The sequence below is a fragment of the Drosophila albomicans genome, chromosome 3 (assembly GCF_009650485.2).
Source record: "Drosophila albomicans strain 15112-1751.03 chromosome 3, ASM965048v2, whole genome shotgun sequence".
Lineage (NCBI taxonomy): Eukaryota > Metazoa > Arthropoda > Insecta > Diptera > Drosophilidae > Drosophila > Drosophila albomicans.
Genome location: NC_047629.2, coordinates 52996706 through 53018101, shown reverse-complemented (window position 1 = coordinate 53018101; position 21396 = coordinate 52996706). Strand labels below are relative to the sequence as shown.

General features: G+C 38.8%; 1 protein-coding gene across 21 annotated transcripts in view; it reads right to left on the bottom strand.

Moving 5' to 3' along the window:
- LOC117571165 (ankyrin-3) overlaps positions 1-21007 on the bottom strand; it is a 78893-nt gene extending 57886 nt beyond the window's left edge. For 9 of the 21 annotated variants that reach the window (XM_052006103.1, XM_052006106.1, XM_052006114.1 and 6 more), the window contains exons 1-4: positions 20446-20973; positions 2553-2654; positions 2034-2486; positions 14-778 (exon numbers count right to left, since the gene is read on the bottom strand). In XM_052006103.1, coding sequence (XP_051862063.1) covers positions 14-778; positions 2034-2486; positions 2553-2654; positions 20446-20958 — 1833 coding nt within the window. In that variant the 5' untranslated portion in view covers positions 20959-20973. Of the gene's footprint in view, positions 1-13; positions 779-2033; positions 2487-2552; positions 2655-5607; positions 6097-9030; positions 9115-19563; positions 19758-20445 lie in introns of those variants that run through there. The other 12 variants (XM_052006117.1, XM_052006113.1, XM_034253186.2 and 9 more) reach the window with 6 other exon arrangements.
- Positions 21008-21396: the final 389 nt, after the last annotated feature.

Sequence of the window (21396 nt, the reverse complement as noted above, 5' to 3'; positions counted from 1 at the left end):
ACTCCAAACTCACCTGATTGGCGCGTGCGGCCAAATGCAGCGGCGTCTCGCCACGCACAGTGGGCACATCGGGACTGGCATCGTGCTGCAGCAAGTAGATGACAATGTTCATGCAACCCATGAACGCTGCCACATGCAACGGCGTCAGTCCGCTCTCAGTTGTGGCACTGATGCTGGCGCCATGACGCAGCAGCAACTCGACCACCTTCAAGCGATTCTTCTTGCAAGCAATGTGCAACGGCGTGAAACCGTTGAGAGCCCGAGCATTCGCATCCGCATTGCGATCGAGCAGCAACTTTGCCACACGCACGTGTCCACAATGGGCTGCCACATGCAACGCGGTCAAATAATCGACGGTGACCTCATCCACTGGGGCACGATGATAGAGGAGAATGCGTGCAGCATCCACATGCTCGCCCTGGGCTGCCATATGAAGGGGAGCGAGTCCGTTCTTGGTCTTGGCGCTAATCGGAGCACCGCGTTCGAGCAACATGTCCACGACTTGCTCGTGGCCGGAGCGTGCGGCACAGTGGAGGGGAGTGAGGCCATCGCGGGTCTTCGCCTCGATGTTGCCGCCCTTCTCCAGCAGCAGCGACACCATGTTCGTCTTGCCCCATTTGGCGGCAACGTGCAACGGACTGATGTTGTGCTTGGCCGAGTAGTTGACATCGGCGCCCTTCTGGATCAGCAGATTGGCAATGTTCTGGTTGCCATAGTGCGAGGCAATGTGCAGCGGCGTGAAGCCCGACTTCGAGGTCACGTCCGGATTGTGATCGTTCTGTGAATGCAAAGGAAATGTGTGGAAGGTTGATTAAGTTAACACTTGATTCAAGTTATCTTTAAGACATAAATATCAGAGACAGTTCTTTCAAACTATCATTAAACATTCCCATATCCATTTAAATTTTATTGTTTCTATTTTAAAACCTCATACTAAATAACTGTGAAACACCTGCTATTAATTTTTGGGAAATACATATCAATTTAGTGCCTGCAAGCCATTTGAATATGTTTGTTAATGTATACTTAATGAAATTGTAATAAATAAGTCACAGTAAAATTAGTAATTTATTGAGAGAACTAAATTATATCAAGAAAAACTAATAAAATTCCAGTTTATTATATGCACAGGATTATTATATTTGCAAGAATTTTTTTAAGATTTAGGTAACTATATCCGCTACCTATGGAATAGAAGGGTATTAAAACTTTATGCCCTCCGACCCACAAAAATAAGATATATTTTATTTTAAGGCTAGGGTGACGATTTCTACCTCTCTTCTCACCTTAACTACTCATAATGTAAAACTACTAATCTAATTTTTAGACATCAACAACATATTAAGCAACATAAAAGTTAACTATCGAGTCGATGGCCTAAGTAGCTAGTGCTCCCTTCTTTTAGTTATTATATTATTTGTATAATTAAACACGTAAATAAATAAATATTACTTTATACGTTTGTATGGACAACAACGCCTATGGTAAATTTAGAATGTAGTATATCAATATACCAGATATAGCCTTTGGTATATTTAGAGTATTTTTGAATTAATACCGCAGTGTTTTGCTTTTATTTACCATTGTAAGTGGGTATCTCACAGTCGAGCACACTCGACTAAACCTTTCTTTCTTGTTTTTTTATGGAATATATGAAAACTTTTTAGTCAATTACCCAAACATTGAGGAGTAAATCTTTAAGGATCTAGTCATTATACTTTTGATATACTTTGATTTGATTTGCAATTGTAATAATTTGTAGTTCTATATTGATTTGCGTAGTACAGATATTTTCCCTAAGTTTGACGTCACTAGCTACTAAGACTTAGTTATTCAAACGGACAGACAGACCCACCGAAGGTCAGATCTACATATTGCCTTCATTTTTTGTTCCCATTCACCTATTACTAAAAGAGCTACCAAAGTGTGTTCCTAAGGTAAGAAGTACCTTACAAGAGTGAGTACATTAGGAATGTTGTAGCTCCCTTAACTCCCCACTTAAATAAATAAGTAAGATTCATTCAAAAACTTACATCAAGTAGCAGCGTGGCAGCCTTGACGTCATCCTTCTTGGCAGCTATGTGCAGCGCAGGAAGACGCACCTTGCCACGCGTGTCGCTCTCGAGGAGCACGGCGACCACTTTGTCGTGGCCTTGTTGCATGGCAACGGCGAGTGGCGTGAAGCCATCCTCGGTGGCCAGACTCTGGTTGGCGCCATTGGACAACAGAAGGCGGACCACAGCATCGTGATTCTCCTGGGCAGCCATGTAGAGTGGAGTGAAGCCATTCTGCGACTGCACATTCACAGAAGCGTTGTGCTCGAGGAGAAGCTTCACCACCTCCTCTTGGCCGGCGAGCGAGGCAATGTGCAACGCGGTGTTGCCCTTTTTGGTGGCACTGTCCACGATTGCACCGCGACGCAGCAGCTCCGAGACAACGTGTATGTGTCCATCCTTGGAGGCCAAATGCAAAGCATTCAAACCGTTCTGCAAGTATTGAAGATATTCATTAAGGAGCTGACTTCAATGGGATATACTCGTGTTGCAACTTACCGCATTGCTGGTGTTGATGTCAATGTTGTTCTTCAGATGCTCCAGCACGCGCTCTAGATTTCCAGCACGTGCGGCACGCAGGAAGGAAGTGTTGCCATCGCCCTGAAATAAATTGAATTCGAAAAGTTGTCGATCACTATTGAGTAGGAAATAAATTGAAATACACAATTAATTTATGCTTCACCAAGTAATTCATAAGAGACGAAGATAAATTCCATTGAGAGAGCTGAATATATGTGTATTGCAAAAGCATTTAAATTATCCAACCGTTAAGGAATTATAATAATAATAATTGTAATAATTTGCAATTCTTAATAGTTATTCAAATGAATAGACAGACCAGCCGAAGAGCATGTTTATATATTGCCTTAATTTTTTTCCTATCCATCTATTACTAAAGGAGCTACCAAATTGTGTTCATAAAAAAAAAGCACAAGAACTGCTGAAAAACGATTAAAAGTTGCTTTTCTCATTTCCAACAACTTTACAAAATGAATAAAAACTGTCGTATGATTCCCAAAAAAGTGTGGATATAAATATTTAAAGAATTCATGTTATTAGTTCGATATCAGGCAAATATACATAAATATAACATCCTATTGAATATTACTAATGAATTAATATTATTATTACTATTATATTTTATTCCAATGATATGAGCCAAAGCGACTAAGGCCTTCATCCAGTAATGAGTTAAATGAATTCTGTAATTAAAACTTTCTTTACAAAAATTGTATTCTTAAATGGATTTTACAAATACAATTTAAGAATAAGATAGCTAACAAAAAGAGTCGATTTTGGAAGTCATAAATTTAGCAATAAAAGCGTTTATATTAACAATTTTATAATATAAAATCTAACCAACGATTTCGAAATTTTAATAGCTAAACTTCACAATCTAAGCGATTATATTCTAATAGCATCAATAAGAATATTTATTTAGGAAATAACAATATGTTGTACTCGACAAGATAAATTTTCAGTTCCATTTTATTTAAAATTTTACATTAATTTAAAAATAAAATGTACAATAAAGTAAAATAAACACAAAAAAAAGGAAATCACCATATGAAAAGCAATAAATTTTATATTTCACATTAAAATAACTCGTTTAATATTAACTACAAATTTAATGCTATGGAGGATAACATATGGTTGGTAAAGGGATATTTTGTATTTAATTTTTCTATTGAGTTTGACACGAATTTAAAATTAGCCAATGGAATAAATGATTCAACTAAATTTTGTAATAATATGCTAAACATTAGCAAGGTACTCAGGCAGATAAAAGCTTCTATAAAATACATTTTCACTTTTGCAAAAGGAAGAAGACAATTAATTGCAAGGTTTTGCCCTTGCAACTCACACTATGATAAAGTGATATAAAAGTGAAACTACCCAATGCTATATAACATATATCACTTTGGGTTGCAAATAAATATCGCCTGATGCGAATTTAGTTGTTTTTTAGCAACGTTAACATCTCCCCCAGGTAAAGGGAACAGGTGAAAGTTGCGTGTCAACTGCGTATTTATCAAATGAGCTTTACTTGGGGGTGTTATTGATCGTCAAGCGTTTCAGTCGTCGTTGCGCAACTGAAGCTTGCAACGGTTTCAGGTGGAAGGTAGTTAGTTAGTTAGTTGGTAGTTAGCAGGTAACATACTCGTAAATGATGGCTCAAGTTCAACGTTGGCAACGGTCAAGGCGAGGGGTCAACGTCAGCACTAAGCAGTCAAGAGGTGCGCAGGTGTAATTTGGCTTTGCTATATAACACACAACTCGCAGCTGCCCCCGATTTGTATTCTTTTTTTTTGTGCTCTCTTGTATCCACCACCAAACGCCACCCACAATTTGTTTATGTTTTCCTGTTGCTGTTCACGCATCACTGAGCAGCAGCGGGTGAAAATTGGAATTGGAATTGGATATTCGAAGTCCGAAGTCGATCTCGAAAATGACGTCATTTCTGGTGGCGTTTGGAAAGTGCAATTGGAAGGCAGGCGGCATTTTTCGCACTGGAAAGCAAGCAAAGAAAGAAATGACCGCAGACAGCGAACCTGAAGCAGCAAGTGCAGCAGCGAAGGCGAGCCTCCCTTCGGTTCCTCCACTCCCTCATTTGGGGTGCCCCCCTCAAACACTCACTCAGCAAATACGGAAGTGAGCTGAGCTCCTTTTCATGGCTGGGCCAACACAAAACTCATTTCGTATGCCATCCGAACTGAAATTCTAAAGGAAGTCTGTTCTGCTTCCTTGTTTGCCCAACTCGAAAGTTGGAGGAACGCAACGAAAGTTCAAAGGTCCTTCTGTCAGGATTGTATAACATCGCTCGAGTTGTGCAAATTGAGTGTTTGAGCAGCAACTTTAAGTTTCCTTGAAGTGCCTTTTGCTTGTGAACTTGTCGCCCCAAGTGGCAACATGTTTGCTTATGCTACTTCAAGAGAGATACTTAAGCAACAAATTGCACAGATTGATTTCTTGAAGCGAACTCTCTGGGTAACATATTATGAGTCATATTATGGATTATTTTCTAGATCTTGGTGTGGCGCAAAATGTCGCATGTCATCATTAAATTTAACCTAAATCTCTATTACCTTTGCACGAGGAACGTGGCACGAAGAACGGGGCACGGGGCACGCACCGCCACACCCAGTTATGAGAGTTGGGAAAATGAGACACTGAGGGTCGCTCGATGACGCTGATGGGAGTATTTTTTCTATTCTTCCCCCCTAGCATTATTATATTTAGCTCATTAACAAGCATACACATAGAAAAGTGCACGCAATTCGATTTGAATTCAATACGACAAAAGTTTTAGCCATGAAAAATCGATAATGGGTGCGACCAACAACTGAAAATTCTTTTATTCCCATTCAACTTTTATGTGGATTTATTTTAATTGCGCTTTACTTAGTTTTTACGCAATTTTTCAGGCCAGACAATGAAAAATCGATAACGTGCAAAATGGTCGCCAACATGGCTGACGCCACACAGTGCAGTCGAAAAGTTAATACACACCCTAGCTGCAAAAAGTATTTGTTCAGTTAATTTTTGGCATTACCTGAGCTCCATTTTCAGTGACCATTTTGGCAAATTTGTCGATCTCAAAAGTTGGTTGCAAAAGTCCCTCAGACTACAAAAGTTTCTCAACTCTATATCGAGTATAGAGAAATTGTGTAAGCACAGCTCGCGAATGTCGTCACTGATTAGTCATAGTTTTCATAGCCGCTTTTTTTTTCACTGAGCTAATTAATTTGTATACGCGAAACTAATTGAGAATTTTTCTTTCTTTTCGTTCTTGAATTTTAAATGCACTCTTATCGATTTTTCCTTAGATTTTATGTAAGCTTTATGTACACGAGTGCATGTGTGTGTGTGTGAGGGTGTGTGAATATGAATGTGTGTGAATGTGTATGAATGTGTATGTGTGTGTCTGATTGGATTCCTTGCTGTTTGGTTCAACACACAGAGTCGCTTCAGTTTAACACGCTGAGGAGCAGTTGAAATTTTTTGCTGCCGTTTTCTTCAATGTTCAACTCCAGACTGGATGCCCAGCGAAAAGTCCTCACAACTTGTGGTTGAAATTTCTGTCGGCATCGTCCACGGCCAGGATTTTCGAAAGGACCTGCGCACTTGCCACTCACTAAACCAATTTCCAATTGGAAAGCAACCCCCCCGAAGACACCCTGACTCACATGCCACACGATTCACGTTGCGTCGGCGCCACAAAAGAAAATTAAATAAAAAGGGGTGGCACAACTGGAAACGGAAGCGAATGCCGCACGCTCGACACGTGCGTTTTGTGTTTTTGTTTTGTTGACATTTTCTGCTCTGCAACTGGAGTAGAACAAAAGTGGAGCTGGATCGAAGCGAAGCGCAGCGAAGCGCAGCGAATGCGAAAACAAAAGCGGAAACGGCACAAAATTAACAACGAAACAACGCCCCTTTAGAATGTGAGAAATACGTGATTTATCTTCAAATCAATAAAACTCTTTTGAAATTGGTAAGGATAATAAATTAAGGGAGAAAAGAAGTCATCAAATTTCACGGTCAAAAAATTCTCATTAAGATTTGTTCTACGTCAGTTATTAGACAGCGACTTCACTCAAAATATAGTCCCTTAATTTTAGATTTTATTATTTTAGTATATTTTACACATACTATAGAATATACCATGTATACAATGAAGTAAACACATTGAAAGGTGTTGATGCCAGATGATTTCAGGTGTGACCACTCAAAACAGTTGACGGTGTGGTCGCGATCGATTGATATCGACAAAGTTAGTATACTGTGCGTGTGACCTTGTCACATGTGCAGTCACACTGATCTAGTTTCTCCTCATGTTGGTCACCCTGCCCACTTTTAGTGCTTTTTCTACATATCACATATTTTCTATTCTCTGAGCGGGACAACAAGTGTATTTTCAAGTGAAAACGTAACTGTAAAAAGTGAAATTGTTTATCTTATCTCATTGACGCCCCCCTACAACAGTCAGAAAAAATCAAATATTAATTCTTCATTTACTTTTTTATTTTTCCTGCGGTTGTTTTTATTACTATTTCATTTATGCGATTTTTGCAAATAATTCTTCATCTAAATGTTCAACTATTATGTTCCTTACATTATTATACTATAAATTAATCTGTTGAAGTAGAAATGTTTTCGTATTATGTTCCTTACTTAATTATACAATAAATTAGTCTGTTAAAACAGAAATGTTCTTTTGTTTCTAACATTATTATTCTTTGAATTTATCTTTATATCTGGAAAAGGGAAATTTATTCTATGAACTTTTTATATAATTTAATAGACATTCACTTGAAATAATATCACCAGCTATTATACTAATTATAAATGAAGAAACTATTTTAATTTATGGAAATTTATTATTCTTTATTTTTAAAAGCATTTCTATGAACATAATTGAGATTCGAAACTTTGTATGCGATGAAATTGTCCTTCAATTTTGTTCACTATTTATTAGCTTCGCTTAACATTCTGTCAGCTGGGATTAATATCTAACTAATTAAGCCCTCATTCATATCCTGGCGCACCCAAGCGAAATTCGAGTACTAAACTACATTGCACACACAGAGAACATTATACTAATTAGCTGAGTAAATAAAATCATTACATCGTGCAGCTGCTACCCTTAGTGGCTTTTCTCGTAGTAGTGGTCTCAACTTTGTTGACTGAGCGTAAACAAGGCCAAAAAGAATACAGACAATCCACAGTTGGTTGATGACCAGTTTCCAATAAGAGTTCCAACAAGAAGCGCAGACGCAATGCTCGACTGGACTTTTTGTTTACTTCCCGTTTCGAAGTGCGAAGTTCGAACTCGAAAATCACATCAACCCCTAAAAAAGTCCCAACACCCCAAAATAAATCCAATCAGATGCGTTTGCAGTCAGCCAAGTCAGAGTCACAGTCACGTTTAATGCCGAGCAACGACACAATTTCTGCTTTCTGCTAGTGCCATCAATTTCCTTCTCGCATTGTTATTGTTTGAGTTGTTCTTGTTGTTCGTGTTGTTCTTGTTGTTGTTGTCGCAAATTAGGCGTTCTAAGGAAATCCACCCTGAGAATGCGATAAAAACTCACCCCGAAGGCGATTGCATAAAATTGCATTTGAAATTGCAGCGTGACCAGGGCAAATTGTAAAGTGCTTGCTTTACTTTATCACCAACACACGCACGTAGCACACATACTTGGGTAACAAATGTGGCATGTGGCAGCAAGGTGCGACGCACTGTTTGGAATTTAATTAATGTGCTCAGTGGGCTCTGCTTGCGGGGTGTCTTTAAGCTGCAGTTGGCCTTTATCGCTTGGCCAAACATCGCCTTATTTGTTTTGGCCAACAAAAGGGTTTTGGGTTACACTTTAAACCCCCTCGAAAACGTTGCGTTGCGTTGGGGTTCTCGGAGGGTGGCTCTCGACATGCCCAAAAAAATAAAAAGAAACTTGACCAAATTGCATGTTTGCATGCCAGCTGGTACTTTAACATTTCTAAGTAAATATACTCTATGCAATATAAATGAAGGCTTTATAGCATTATCACTTTGTTTGCATGTGGATATTTGAGCTATATTGAGTAATTAAATGCGAGTTTAGAAGATACTTTGTAAGAAGTTCTTAAATTTAACAGCGCAACATTCCAGCAAGCCATTAACATAATGATGTTAGCACTCTACTGTTAACAGAGCGACAACCCAGCAAGCCATTAACATAATGATGTTAGAACTCCACTGTTAATAGAACGACAGTCATTAACAGAATTAAGAGCGCCAAAGCAATTGCTTTGACAGTCTATTAACGTTTTGTCTTGAGTGTAGCTAGACGCCATAGTTGCTTAAGTTATCTGCTCACATTTTTGCGTGAGTGTTGAAAGAAGATATTTGGTCTAATTCACACGTCTGATTGAAAGAAATCGTATACACTTTAAGCACTCTTTATTCTTCTTAGTATTATGTCTTTGATCTCACTTCATACTCGTATCCAGTTGTTGTAGCCACAAAGAATATTTGAAGGACCATGAGTAACAAAACTCCGTTAAATTTTATTCTGCCCATTTTAAATGTTTCGACTGCCCGCAAACAAAATGAATTTGGAACTGAATGCGGATGTGGATTCTGCTCAATCGATCTGAACGAGAGAGGTAAGTAATGATAACCTAGAGTCTCGGCCCTAGATTCTCTATCGGCAGAAAAGATTTCAGTGTCTGTAATTTTTTTTAAATTCGAAAAAATAAAAATATATAAGCTCGGAGCATAAAATCATGGCTTATCATTAGGAATAGCAATAGGTTCTGTTCTGTTTGAAAACCCATCGACAACAACATTGTTTTCAATTTCTTTCAATAGCGTGCTGACAGTGGGGTTAATCCCCGAAGTACTCAAAATTATGCTCGCATACTTTCAAAACGAGTTTTTATTAATATATGTATATGCTTACAACTATTTGGTTAGCAAATTTAAAAACAACTTGATTAAGTTAATAAAAGTATAATTCATTTTTTATACTCGCTACCCATAGGGTAGAAGGGTATTATAACTTTGTGCCGGCTGGAAATGTATGTAACAGGCATAAGGAGGCATCTCCGATCCCATAAAATATATATATTAGAATGGCTGCATTGCTGCTTAAGTGAAATTATGTATATGCTAAAGAGTAAGAGAATATTTGAAATATATATATTGAGTAATTAAGTGCGAATTCAAAAGATACTTTGCCAGAACTCGAACAGTTTAACAGAGCAACATTCCAGCAAGCCATTAACATAATTATGTTAGCACTTCACTGTTAAAAAAGCGGCGTCTGCAAGCCATTAACATAATTAAGAGCAATTGAGTTGACAGTTTAATAACGTTTTGGCTTGAGTGTAAGTGATCTGTTAACTAACATTTTTGCTTGAATGTATCTAGACACTGCACTATGTTGAATTTGACCCGTTTTCGTGGCCAAAACTCATTTTTCGCAAGTATTCAAATTTCCGTGTTTTTAATGTTACCATGTTGAGAAATGATCAAATCGCGATATTGTATACCGAAAATGTTAACTTAACAGTTTAATATTAAAATAACAGCTGTTAAAGTAAGCTGTTGCAAGCAGACAATACGTGCAGTGTTAAATGTTAAATTTGCGATGCAATTTCAAATTGGCATATCTCCCACAAAAAATCATTGAATAATAAAATTCAAAAGGAATATTACTTCTTCAAGTTATTACTATGTGTTGATACTAATATGTTCCGTGTTTTGTTCGTATTTTTCTAACAATTTGTATATTTAGCAAGTGTTGTCCCCTTGTCACTTTTCGAAAGAAAGTTGAACTTTCCAAAAGGTTTTAACTAAAATGTTCAAATTTGTTCAGTAAGTGTCCATATACAAGTTAATTATTTATTTAAAAATAATAACAAAAATATATTTCATTACGATTCCGATTGGAACCGTTCTTTATTGAAATTGAATTAAAGACTAAAGACTAATTCTAAAGCTAGCCCTATATAAGGCTGCGAGTTTCAGCAGCGGCGTCGACAGCGCTGCTTTGGTTGGTGAATTGGGTGCAATGCTTCTTGTTCCTGGAATTGCTTGCACCGGCATGTGGCGGATGTATTGGGCAACTTGGCTTGGGTCTTCTTGGAATGTTTTGCAGGTGCACTCGGCGCGTGCAGGAAGTTGGTCAGACGCTGAGTCTGCATTTTGGACTTGTTGGATTTGTTGTTTGGGTTTTGAAATGTTTTGTCTGTTAACTCTTCCCCCTCTAATTCGTGCTTGTCCTCAAGCAAATTTTATTTCTCAAAAGTATGGGATGTTGTTGAATTGAGGCAGTGGATTTTTCTGTAAATCTTCTTGCTTGCGGAGTGGTGGCTTCAATGTTTCTGATGGAGCTGGTGTTGGTCCAAGTTGAAGGGTAATGGTGTTCTTCTTCCGACTGCAAGCGTGAAGTCCTAACGCTGTTATCAGGATGACACCGAAGAGCGTTAACATTGTAATGCTGTTGACCATGGAATGCGTCTGTATGTATTGCAGCTTGTTGGTGTTATTGAGATGAAGCGCTTCCAGTGCCTCTAGGGATAGAATCCTTAAACGTTCAGTTTCTTCGGCTGTTATTTGTGAGATTGGCACTTTTGGTTGCATAATGACTGGCTCCATATTGTTGAATAGCCGCTCTTTGATTTGCATGGAATCGTTGATTAGGTGAATTAGAAATGACCCTTCCAGATGATTTCCGGTTCCATTCCAGACCAAATTGCCGTTGAAGTTATTGAGGAGAATTATACCATTGTCGATTTCCTCTATCTCCGGGATGTGATCCGCGTTACTGAAACTGCACAGTGCTCTCTCTCCCTTAACTAATTTCGGAATACAATGTGTTTGGCTTACATCAATAACATTCTTTTTGTCGCAAACTTTTATGTTTAAGTAGGTTTTACAATTTTTGGTATGCCATATACTATATCATTATACAAAAATAGTTGACTTATTTCTAAGTGTACAATTGCGTTATTTTTTACTATTGGTTTTAATAAAAATATCTTGATATTCAATTTCTTCTAGGTTAGGAATTTTGACAATATACAAAAGTGTAGTTTTATTATGAAGCATTGATATATCGGAGAATTCCATTATCTCTTCGATTGACAATGGTGGCATATTGCCTTTTCTAAATATTTCTCCAATTTCTGTTAGTTCATTTTCGTTTAGTAAAAGAGTATTTGCTATATTTAATTTGGCCCACTGAGTGGCATACTTGATATTTACTATTTCATCTTTTAATAATCGGATTTCATTATGAAGGCTAATGGCTACCTCGTTACTAAGAAAACTACTTTTTTGTATTGAATTAGTTAGGGAGTTCGATAAGGACGTAAGTTTGTTAATTCTTTGCTCCAGTTGTGTATTAACTATAACCTGTTGATTATTATTACTGATGAGATTATTGATATTTTCTTTATCATGACGAGATCGTCATGATCTGGGTTGCCTGCTATGTACTTCCAACCTGTGCCTAACCAATTTAGTGACCTAGATTTTCGTTTATTTGGGGAATCTGTTATTGTTTTGAGTGCGTTAGTGGTAGCGATTAACTCATGATGTATTGTTGAATATAGCGGACTACGCTTTAGGCCCTCTTCAGTATGACTGTTAAGTAGGTCTAGTGCTTCCTGGATTTGATTAAGGTCTATTACATGTACTAATTTTGTTGAGGATGTCTGTAATTTTCCCAGTCCCCTATGAATGGTCACTGTCTGAGCGTTCGTGTAGTTTGTAATGTCCATTGTAGCTTCCGTTATTGTCCATAGTAATACCCTGCGAATATTATGATTTGATGTTACTTTTATGTACGATTCTTCCAGATTCTGTTAAAATGTTTGTATTTTTATCTTCTTTAACTAATTCTTTCTTAAATCTTGGGGAAAGTTTTGAACCTAAACGAGTGTTTACTTTTACATATATTTCTTGTCCTGGCTCATAAGTTATTATTTCGTTTCTGCTTTTGTTGTGGAATTGTAAATTTTTATTTTGTGCTATCTTAAGTTTGTCAATATTGTCTTGTCTGGCCTGTTCGTACTGGTCTGGGTTTGTCGTGACTCTCCTTCCGAAGAATACCTCTAATGGTCGCTTTTTGGTCGTGGAGTGGAAAGAGTAGTTATATTCGTATATGGCTCTATCTAGAAGTTCTTCGAAGGTTCTATGGTGGTTTTCTTTCTGTAAGCATCTCATTACTTCGGAAAGTGTCGAATGGAACCTTTCTACTTGTCCATTAACTGTACTCTTATATGGTGGCGCAGTGTAAATTGTAATATTTAACTGATCCTCAAGCATGAATTTTATGGACCTTGAGTTGAGAGATTTCTCATTATCTATTACAACGAACTTAGGAACTCCATAATAGAAAATAATGTCCCTAAGTGGTGTTCGAATGTCTTCTATTGCTTTTGAATTGATTATGCGTGCCTGTGCTAGTTTTGAGAATTTATCTATTGCTGTAAGAACTAAATGGCCTTTGGTTGAGTAAATGTCAATGTGAATGATGTGACCGGGATATTCTGGTATTGGAGTTTTTTTTATTTCTGGATTAGGGGGATGTCGGTCATATTTAGATTCCTTACAAATTTTGCATTGCCTTACTATGTTGCTTATTCTTTGTTTCATTTTGGGGAAGTAGAATTTTTCTGCTAATTGAATTTTATTTTCTTCGGCACTGCGGTGTGCTCTATTGTGGATTTTGAGGATTTCCTCCTCTTGTCTAGATTCGTTGGTGAGGTCTACAGTCATAGATTGAGAGAATCGGGTTTTGACGTTTTTGAAATATTTAGGATATAATAGTTGTATTTTCCCCATTATATCCTCAGTTGTTTGGATGCCATTTATAACCGAAGGGTTGAGGTATTTTTTTAGAGTTTCTACTAATTCTTTATCGTTAAATTCCTTTTTGTATATTTCGTGTCGATGGAACGTGGGAAATGGTATAGAGAATATGTAGTCGGATTTATCTGATTTGTTAAGAAATATTTGGTTCTTGAAAACATTAATGGGGACTTCCATACTGGGTATTAGTTCGTGACTTGAGCTTTCTGCACTATGCTGAGTTGAGGCTATGGAATTGATTTGATCAGTTGCTATTCTCGAGAGTGCGTCAGCTACGACGTTCTCCTTTCCTGGTTTGTAGAATATTTCGTAGTCATATTCTTCTAGGTAGGATTTCCATCTTTTAATTCTAGCATTTCCGTTCCAACTGCTCAAAGAATGTGTTAGGGGTTGATGGTCGGTGAATATTTTGACTTTTGCTTTCCCATATAAATAATTTTTGAGAGCTTTAAGTGACCAAATGATGGCCAGCATTTCCTTTTCGTTAGCTGCATAGTTTTCTTCTGCTTTTGCTAGTGTTCTCGATAGGAATGAAATTGGTTGGTTGTCTTGCGATAGGACTGCTCCTATTGCGTAATTAGACGCGTCCGTTGTCAAGTGAAATTCTTTAGTAAAATCTGGATAGCGAAGAATTATTTCCTTTGAAATAAGACAACTTCGTAGTTTTTGAAAAGCCTTCAATGCTTCGGAGTCAAGAGTAATTGGTTTTTTTGATGACCTGTTTTTGGACACGTGTCCATCTTCCCCTCTTAAAAGAGACGTAAGGGGTTTTGCTAACTTAGCATAACTTTGTATGAATCTTCGGTAGTAGCCGGAGAGTCCAAGAAAAGATCTCAGCTCTTTTAGTGTTTTAGGGCAGGGATAGTTGGCTATCGCTGCGACTTTATTTGGATTTGTTTCGATGCCTTTATCGGAAATTACAAAACCTAGAAATTCGACTTTATTCTTCATGAACTCGCATTTATCTAACTGACATTTCATGTTGGCATCTTGTAAAGTTCGAAAAATTAATTCCAAGTTCCTGTAATGGGATTCATCATCTTTACTAAATATGATGATATCGTCTATGTAAATGAAACATATCTTACCGATATGTTCATGAAGTATGTCATCCAAAGCTCGCTGAAATATAGCGGGCGCGTTTTTGAGACCAAATGGGAGTCGTGTAAACTCATACTTTCCGTTATTGACGGAGAATGCGGTCTTTTCTATATCTGAAGGTTTCAAAGGGATTTGATGAAAACCACTTTTGAGGTCTAAAACCGAAAATACTCTATTATTGCCTAGCTGTGCAAGTACCTCGCCTATCTCAGGAATAGGGTATTTGTCTGCAATGGTTACTCTGTTTATTTTGCGATAGTCTATTACGACGCGATATTTCTTTTTTCCTGAAGCGTCAGCTTTTTTGGGTACGATCCATACGGGAGAATTGTATGGGGACCGAGACGGTCGAATTATTCCATCTTCTAAAAGTTCTTTTATCTGTTTATTCACTTCATCTTTCAGTGACATTGGATACTGATAGAACTTGGAATATACAGGGGTGTCGGTTGATGTTCTTATTGTTGCTTGTACCTTGGTTGTGTAGGTCAGTTTTTGGTTTGGATTGGCGAAGAGGTTTGGAAATTTTTTTAAGAGTTGGTTTAGATTTGTTTTCTGTGTTTCTGACAGGTGGCTTGTTCTTGGTACTATTGTATTTACTGCTTCGAAGATTTGTTCTTTTAAAGGGATTTTTATCTTGTTTCTGATTACCATTAGGTTTTTACTTGGATTTATCTCTGCTCCTAATTCCTTTAAGGTGTCGTTTCCTAAAATAGCATCAAAAGTTTCTAGGTCTTTTAATAAGAAAAATTTCACCTCAACATCTGTTATATTGAACAAGTTGGCATTTTTGTGGTGTGTTACCAGTGTATTACCTCCTATCGAGACGGCGTGAAAAGGGTTTTTATTTGGAGTGGGGTTTTCTACAAATTTCGGCTTGATGTAATTTCTATTGGATCCAGTGTCAATGAGAATTTTAATTATTTGGCCGTTCCTCAATCTACAAGTAAAGTATGGGAGAGAGGAACTCTTTACTCTAAAAAATTTAGTGCAGAGTAGTCATAAAATTCGCAAGTGTCATCTTCATAGTTGTTGTCGTATTGGTCTACTTGTTCTACGTATTCTTCTATTGTTTGTTCTACGTCTGCGTGAGTCTCGTATTCAGCGACTGCTTGTTCATAGTTAGTTGTGGTATCGTAAGTTTCTGTCGAAGGTTCTGTTATTTCGTCGTTGTTTGTCTGTATGTTAAAGTTTCTCTGTCGTTTCTGTCCGTCTGGTATAGGACCGGGGGTCTTTTCCCAGCTTCGAATCGTGGCCTGTTCATGTAGTTGACAAATTTCGTTTGAACGCTGGAATCCACATCCATTGGTTCTGGACGCGGTAGCGGCTTCGGGGCCATTGGCCTAGGTGGTGCAACCTGTTGAGAGGTTGTGGCAACAGTGTATTGCCGTGGGTTGGCAATTGGTTGATACCCAGAATTTGGGAAATATTGTCTTGGTAGTGGAGTTGGTGGTAGTTGTCCGTAGTGTAAGTATTGTCGTGGCTGTTGTTGTCTGAAAGGGATTGTGGTGGTGGTTGTCTGTTTGAGAAGATGACATTCCGTGGGGCTGGTATGGGTTTACCATTACTGTTTCTAAAATGTGTTGGATGTCCTTTAACAGTGGCATGTTTCGACCTAAAGGTTTGATTTTCCATTTTTAAGCAGAGATGTAGTGCGGTAGGTAAGTCTGCTGGTTCTTTCATGCCTAATAGCCGAGGCAAGTCACCTTGTAGCCCTCGAATGAAAGTGTCTAGCGCTTTGTCTCTGTATAATTTTGTCAACATTGCTTCCCCGTTTCTGTCAATATCCATGCTACTCGTTTTATTTTAAAATTAGAGACAAGTGTCTGTATACGTCTTTGTGGAAATCTTCCACTGATTGATTCGGACCTTGTACTAATGTAGTCATTTCATATTCTAGGGTTGCTATGTCTCGTTTATCTGCATAATGCAGTGATAGACATCTACACATGGCATCCCAGTTAAGCGGTACCTTATATGCTTCTAAAGCTTGGTCTGCACTTTTCGTTATCTTGTCTCGGATGGTGTGCAAGATATTATGATATTTGGGCGTACCTTGGTATGAGTTATATGCTTGTAAAACACGCTCTACACTTTTTTTCCATGAGCTAAATTCTTCGGGGTTTCCACTAAACTCTCGCAAACCTTTTGCTATGTCGGGTACTCTGTCAAGATCTGTCAAATTTCTTTGATGTTCTGGCGCAATAACATGATCTGGGAGACTTAGAAAATCTTCTACAGGATTGGTATGTTGCCTTAATAATATTGGCAATTGTTCGGCTAATATTTCGCTTATAGCGGCTGTTAGAGCGGCTCTGTTATTTTCGTTCATGGTGGGTCTGTTTTGTTGATGTTCTAAATGCCTATTGTTTTGTCTTTCAATTGAACGTTGCCTTTGTGCTTCGTTCGCTTGTTCTATTTCTTCTGGATCTAGTATGGGGGGTCGAATTAAGTTATGACGATTGGCCATAAGCGATAAGATGAAATTTAAACGCTATATTTTTCCTTTTTTTTTTTTTTTTTTTTTTTTTTTTTTTTTTTTTTTTTTGTTTTATATTATAAGTTTATAACCAGTGGATGGTTTTTTCCTTCTACCTTGGAGGGTCCCTTGGGAATCGCAAAGTTGGAATAAGTTATATCACCGTTGTGATCTTTTTGTTTGATTTATCGCTTTACGCTTATTTATGTTATTTACTCTTTTACTATGGACTCTTTTGAGTCTTGTTTACTTTGCAATGATTCGTTTCTTTTCTTATATATTTTTTTTTAATTTTGCTTTTCGCTTTTAGTTTTATTCATTTGCTTGTGATTTGCTATATTCTATATGGACTCCTTGGAGTCTTGTGTATTTTCACACTTTGCTTTATGTTTTTAATTTCTGTTTTTGTTTTCTTTTCTTTGTAAAATTTCTTATATCTAGCTTACATTAGCAATGATGTGGCCACCTTTCCTGATGGGACGGGGTTGTTCCTTTTTGCAGCTGCTACTGGGGCTCCGTGATCCATACCTCCTGGAGAGTATTCTGAGAACGGATCTTGCAGAATATGTGGTCCACCGATGCAGTTCTCACAATCTCACCTGTTACACTAGCTAACTTAATGGCTTGGTACAGGTTTATGTTGGCTAACTTAATTGCCGAGATTGTTTGAACTGTTCCTTCAACTGACTAATTTAATAGTCGCGAAGGTTTTGCAAATTTAATTGCTTTGGTAGCACTTGGTCGAATTAACGTCCTTTTGGCTTAGTTGCACTTCGTCAAATTAATGTCCGATTGGCTGGTTGTTATTTCCCAGTGATTGATTATCACGAGCCTTTATTGGGATAATAACTTGGTTTGAATCGCGCACTTAGAAACTGTTTTGCTCTGTCGATGCACTATTCGCTTTCACGCACTTAGAAACTGTTTTGCTCTATCGTAACGCGATTTGACCGAAAATGTTCTTTGGCGCACTTAGATACGGTTTTGCACTATCGATACGCGAACTTTCCGGTCCCTGCTCGGGCGCCAGTTAATTATTTATTTAAAAAATAATAACAAAAATATATTTCATTACGATTCCGATTGGAACCGTTCTTTATTGAAATTGAATTAAAGACTAAAGACTAATTCTAAAGCTAGCCCTATATAAGGCTGCGAGTTTCAGCAGCGGCGTCGACAGCGCTGCTTTGGTTGGTGAATTGGGTGCAATGCTTCTTGTTCCTGGAATTGCTTGCACCGGCATGTGGCGGATGTATTGGGCAACTTGGCTTGGGTCTTCTTGGAATGTTTTGCAGGTGCACTCGGCGCGTGCAGGAAGTTGGTCAGACGCTGAGTCTGCATTTTGGACTTGTTGGATTTGTTGTTTGGGTTTTGAAATGTTTTGTCTGTTAACTTACATGTTGTAGATCTGTCAATTCTGAATTCATAACATGTAAGCTCATTATGCGTTTTTTGCGGTTTTTTGCGTAATTTGAATTATTAGGGAGTAGCATTTGGCCAGAATTTGCAGAACTGCTAAAGCCTTTGCGATTTTTTTTTTTTTCTTGAATAACTTCCATATTTATTATCCGATCTGAACCAAATTTTCAGGAAGCATTTGAAATAGGACATTCATCATGTGTTCCAAAATTCGGGTCTCTAACTTGAAAATTGATTTATATATTCGCTTTTTTTCGATTTATGTGGGCGTTGACACGCCCACTTTTCTAAAATACCTTCGTATAGCAATAACCTTTATTATACAAGAAACCTGCATTCAAAAATCTTGTTAATTTAAAAAATTTAAATTTTGGCCACAAAAACGGGTCAAATTCAACATAGTGCACTGGCTTAGGTTATCTGTTAGCTAACATTTTTGCTTGAATGTAATTTGAAGCCATTGCTGCTTAAGTGAAATTAAGTATACGCTAAAGAGTGAGCTAACATTTGTGTTAGACGCTTTTACTACATAAATAAAATAAAGTATACGCCAACATTTTTGCTTGAGTGTAGCTTGACGCCATTGACATTGCTTAAGTGAAAAGTTTATTAATTGCAAAAATGCGAAAATCTGATTAATTCAGAGTGTTTGCGCGTCGTCGAAGTGGCCTAAGTAATTCCTTATGTAGTTATTAATTATAGTGAGGCTATCGCCAGCTCGCTTCGCCTGGCGTGGCATATAAAGTTACAACAAGCAACAGCAACAGCGAAGAAAATATGTATAAAAGGCGCCCAAGTAAAATAGCCTGCCAGACGCTTTGGCCTAAGCTAATTGTCCATAACTTTGATGACCCCAAGGAACGCAACCATAAAACACAGAAGCACTTGGTCGACCAACAACACACAACACGCCCCTTGGGGGGTGGGAGAGGTGACGAGGTGACTCGATGGCGACTTTAGTTCAGTGCACCGAGCACGCCAGACAAAAGTTGCCCACGCACAGCACACACATAAAATAAATTTCAATACTCGTGTAATATTCGCACAATTCTGTCGTGTGATATTTTTGGGTCAACTGCATAAATTCGAAAGCCAAATGTTGAAAAATATTACATAAAATGCGTTTGTTTACTCGTACAACTTACGCCCAAACTCTGCAGCGATGGAAAGCGTTTCTTCAGTGTCTCCATGCGACAAGAAGCAACCACATTCGATTGTCAATAAATTGTAAATAGATATAGAATGTATCTATGTGAAATATATAGACGGCCAGACGCGTTGGCTACACAGCACCAAAAAGAAACAACAGGCAGCGAGCGATTTGAGTCGTTTTCTAAATTAATTTCAATGGTGAGCGTTACACGGAAGCCCCCAGACCCAGTGAGCAGAGCCCCGAAGGCCCAGAGACCCAGAGACTATGCGATGAAGACCCGATGTGAAGAGCAGCGAAAAGAGAAAATTTGCCAGTTTGGGTTTATTTTTAAACAATGCGAAAACAAAATAACAACACACAACACAGAACACACACAACATTTGAACGCTAAAAAGCTTTCGAGAGTGCAGGATGATGATAAAGAGGCCGATATTAATGGGGAGGCAAGCCTCCTATGGAGTATGTTGGGGTTGTGGTTAAGGATAGGGAGGGGTTGGGTTGGGTTGGGTTGGGTTTGGGCTGAGGGTAGGGATTGGGGTGTCTAATTTAAAGCTTTTTTAATAAACCGTAAACGATGCCTTGGAGACGTTGCGACGCCCTGACGCCAGCAGAGCGAAATGAGAGTCGTCATGAAGTTGGTTAATGTACACAGGAAAGGACGAGGCCGAGGACGAGGGCAAGGACAACGGAACGGAATGGAAAGATGGTCGATGGCAGCTGATGACTCATTTGGCATTCACTTGTGCCAACTCAAGGATTACGATTGCGTCATTTCGTTGGATACACATATCTCTAAGAAGAAGATGCGCCTGCTACACAAATTCAATGATGCGATCACATCATGCAGAGCCATGATGTCAGCCTCAGGACTTACCGCACTCTGATGTCCTGTGGGGCAATGCTCATGCTTATCGTGATGCTTATTGTTGCCACTGCCATGAGTAGGCGTGGCTCCCTCGCCATGATGCTGAAATGCCAGCTCATGCTGATGCTGAAAGTAATCATAGTGACCGACATGCTCCCCCGGAGGCGAGGATACCGCCGATGGCGGACTCTGATGCGGATGCGACTTCACGGGATTGCCGTGATGAGTCGTCGCATGATGTGACTTTTTGCTGTGTGGCTGCTGATGCTGCTGATGCTGCTGCTCGGCATGATGCGGCTCTGAATGCGGTTGCTTGTGATGATGATGCGAGGACGAGTTGCCGTGTCCACCGCCTCCACCATGATGATGGTTGTGGGCCGTGGGGGGCGAGGGCATGTTGTGGCCACTGTGTGGCAAGTGCGATGAGTGTTGCACGCCCACCTGGTGGCCATGATGATGCGGCACATGACCTTGCGATGCCTCCAACAGCGTTGGCTGTATGTGAGTCACAAATTGAGCCATCGCAGTTTACACTTGTTTGATTTTCGCTTCTGTTTTTAACTAAGCACTTGAAGCGATTTTTCACTTTCTTTTTTGTATATTTTATTTGCAAATTATACTCTCATATATATGTATACCAATTGTTCCAAGTGTGGGGAGTGTACACAAGACACACACACACAGAAACACATCCACAAACACACACGCACACACACACGAACGTACACACTGAAGTGTGTGCAGTTGGACGCGCTGAAGGCGATTTGAACGACTTGGACGAGGACGACACGGATTAGGTTCGCTGTGCGCGTGGACAACCTTTACGCAGGAGCAATGTCAAATGACTGGCCTGGCCTAGCGCAGGCAGCAGCTATCCCAGTTTTGCCTTAGATGCGACGGGACTTTCACCTCGTCCTCGTCCCAGGCTCGACAGCCAGCTAGGCGAAGCTTCGGCTTCGG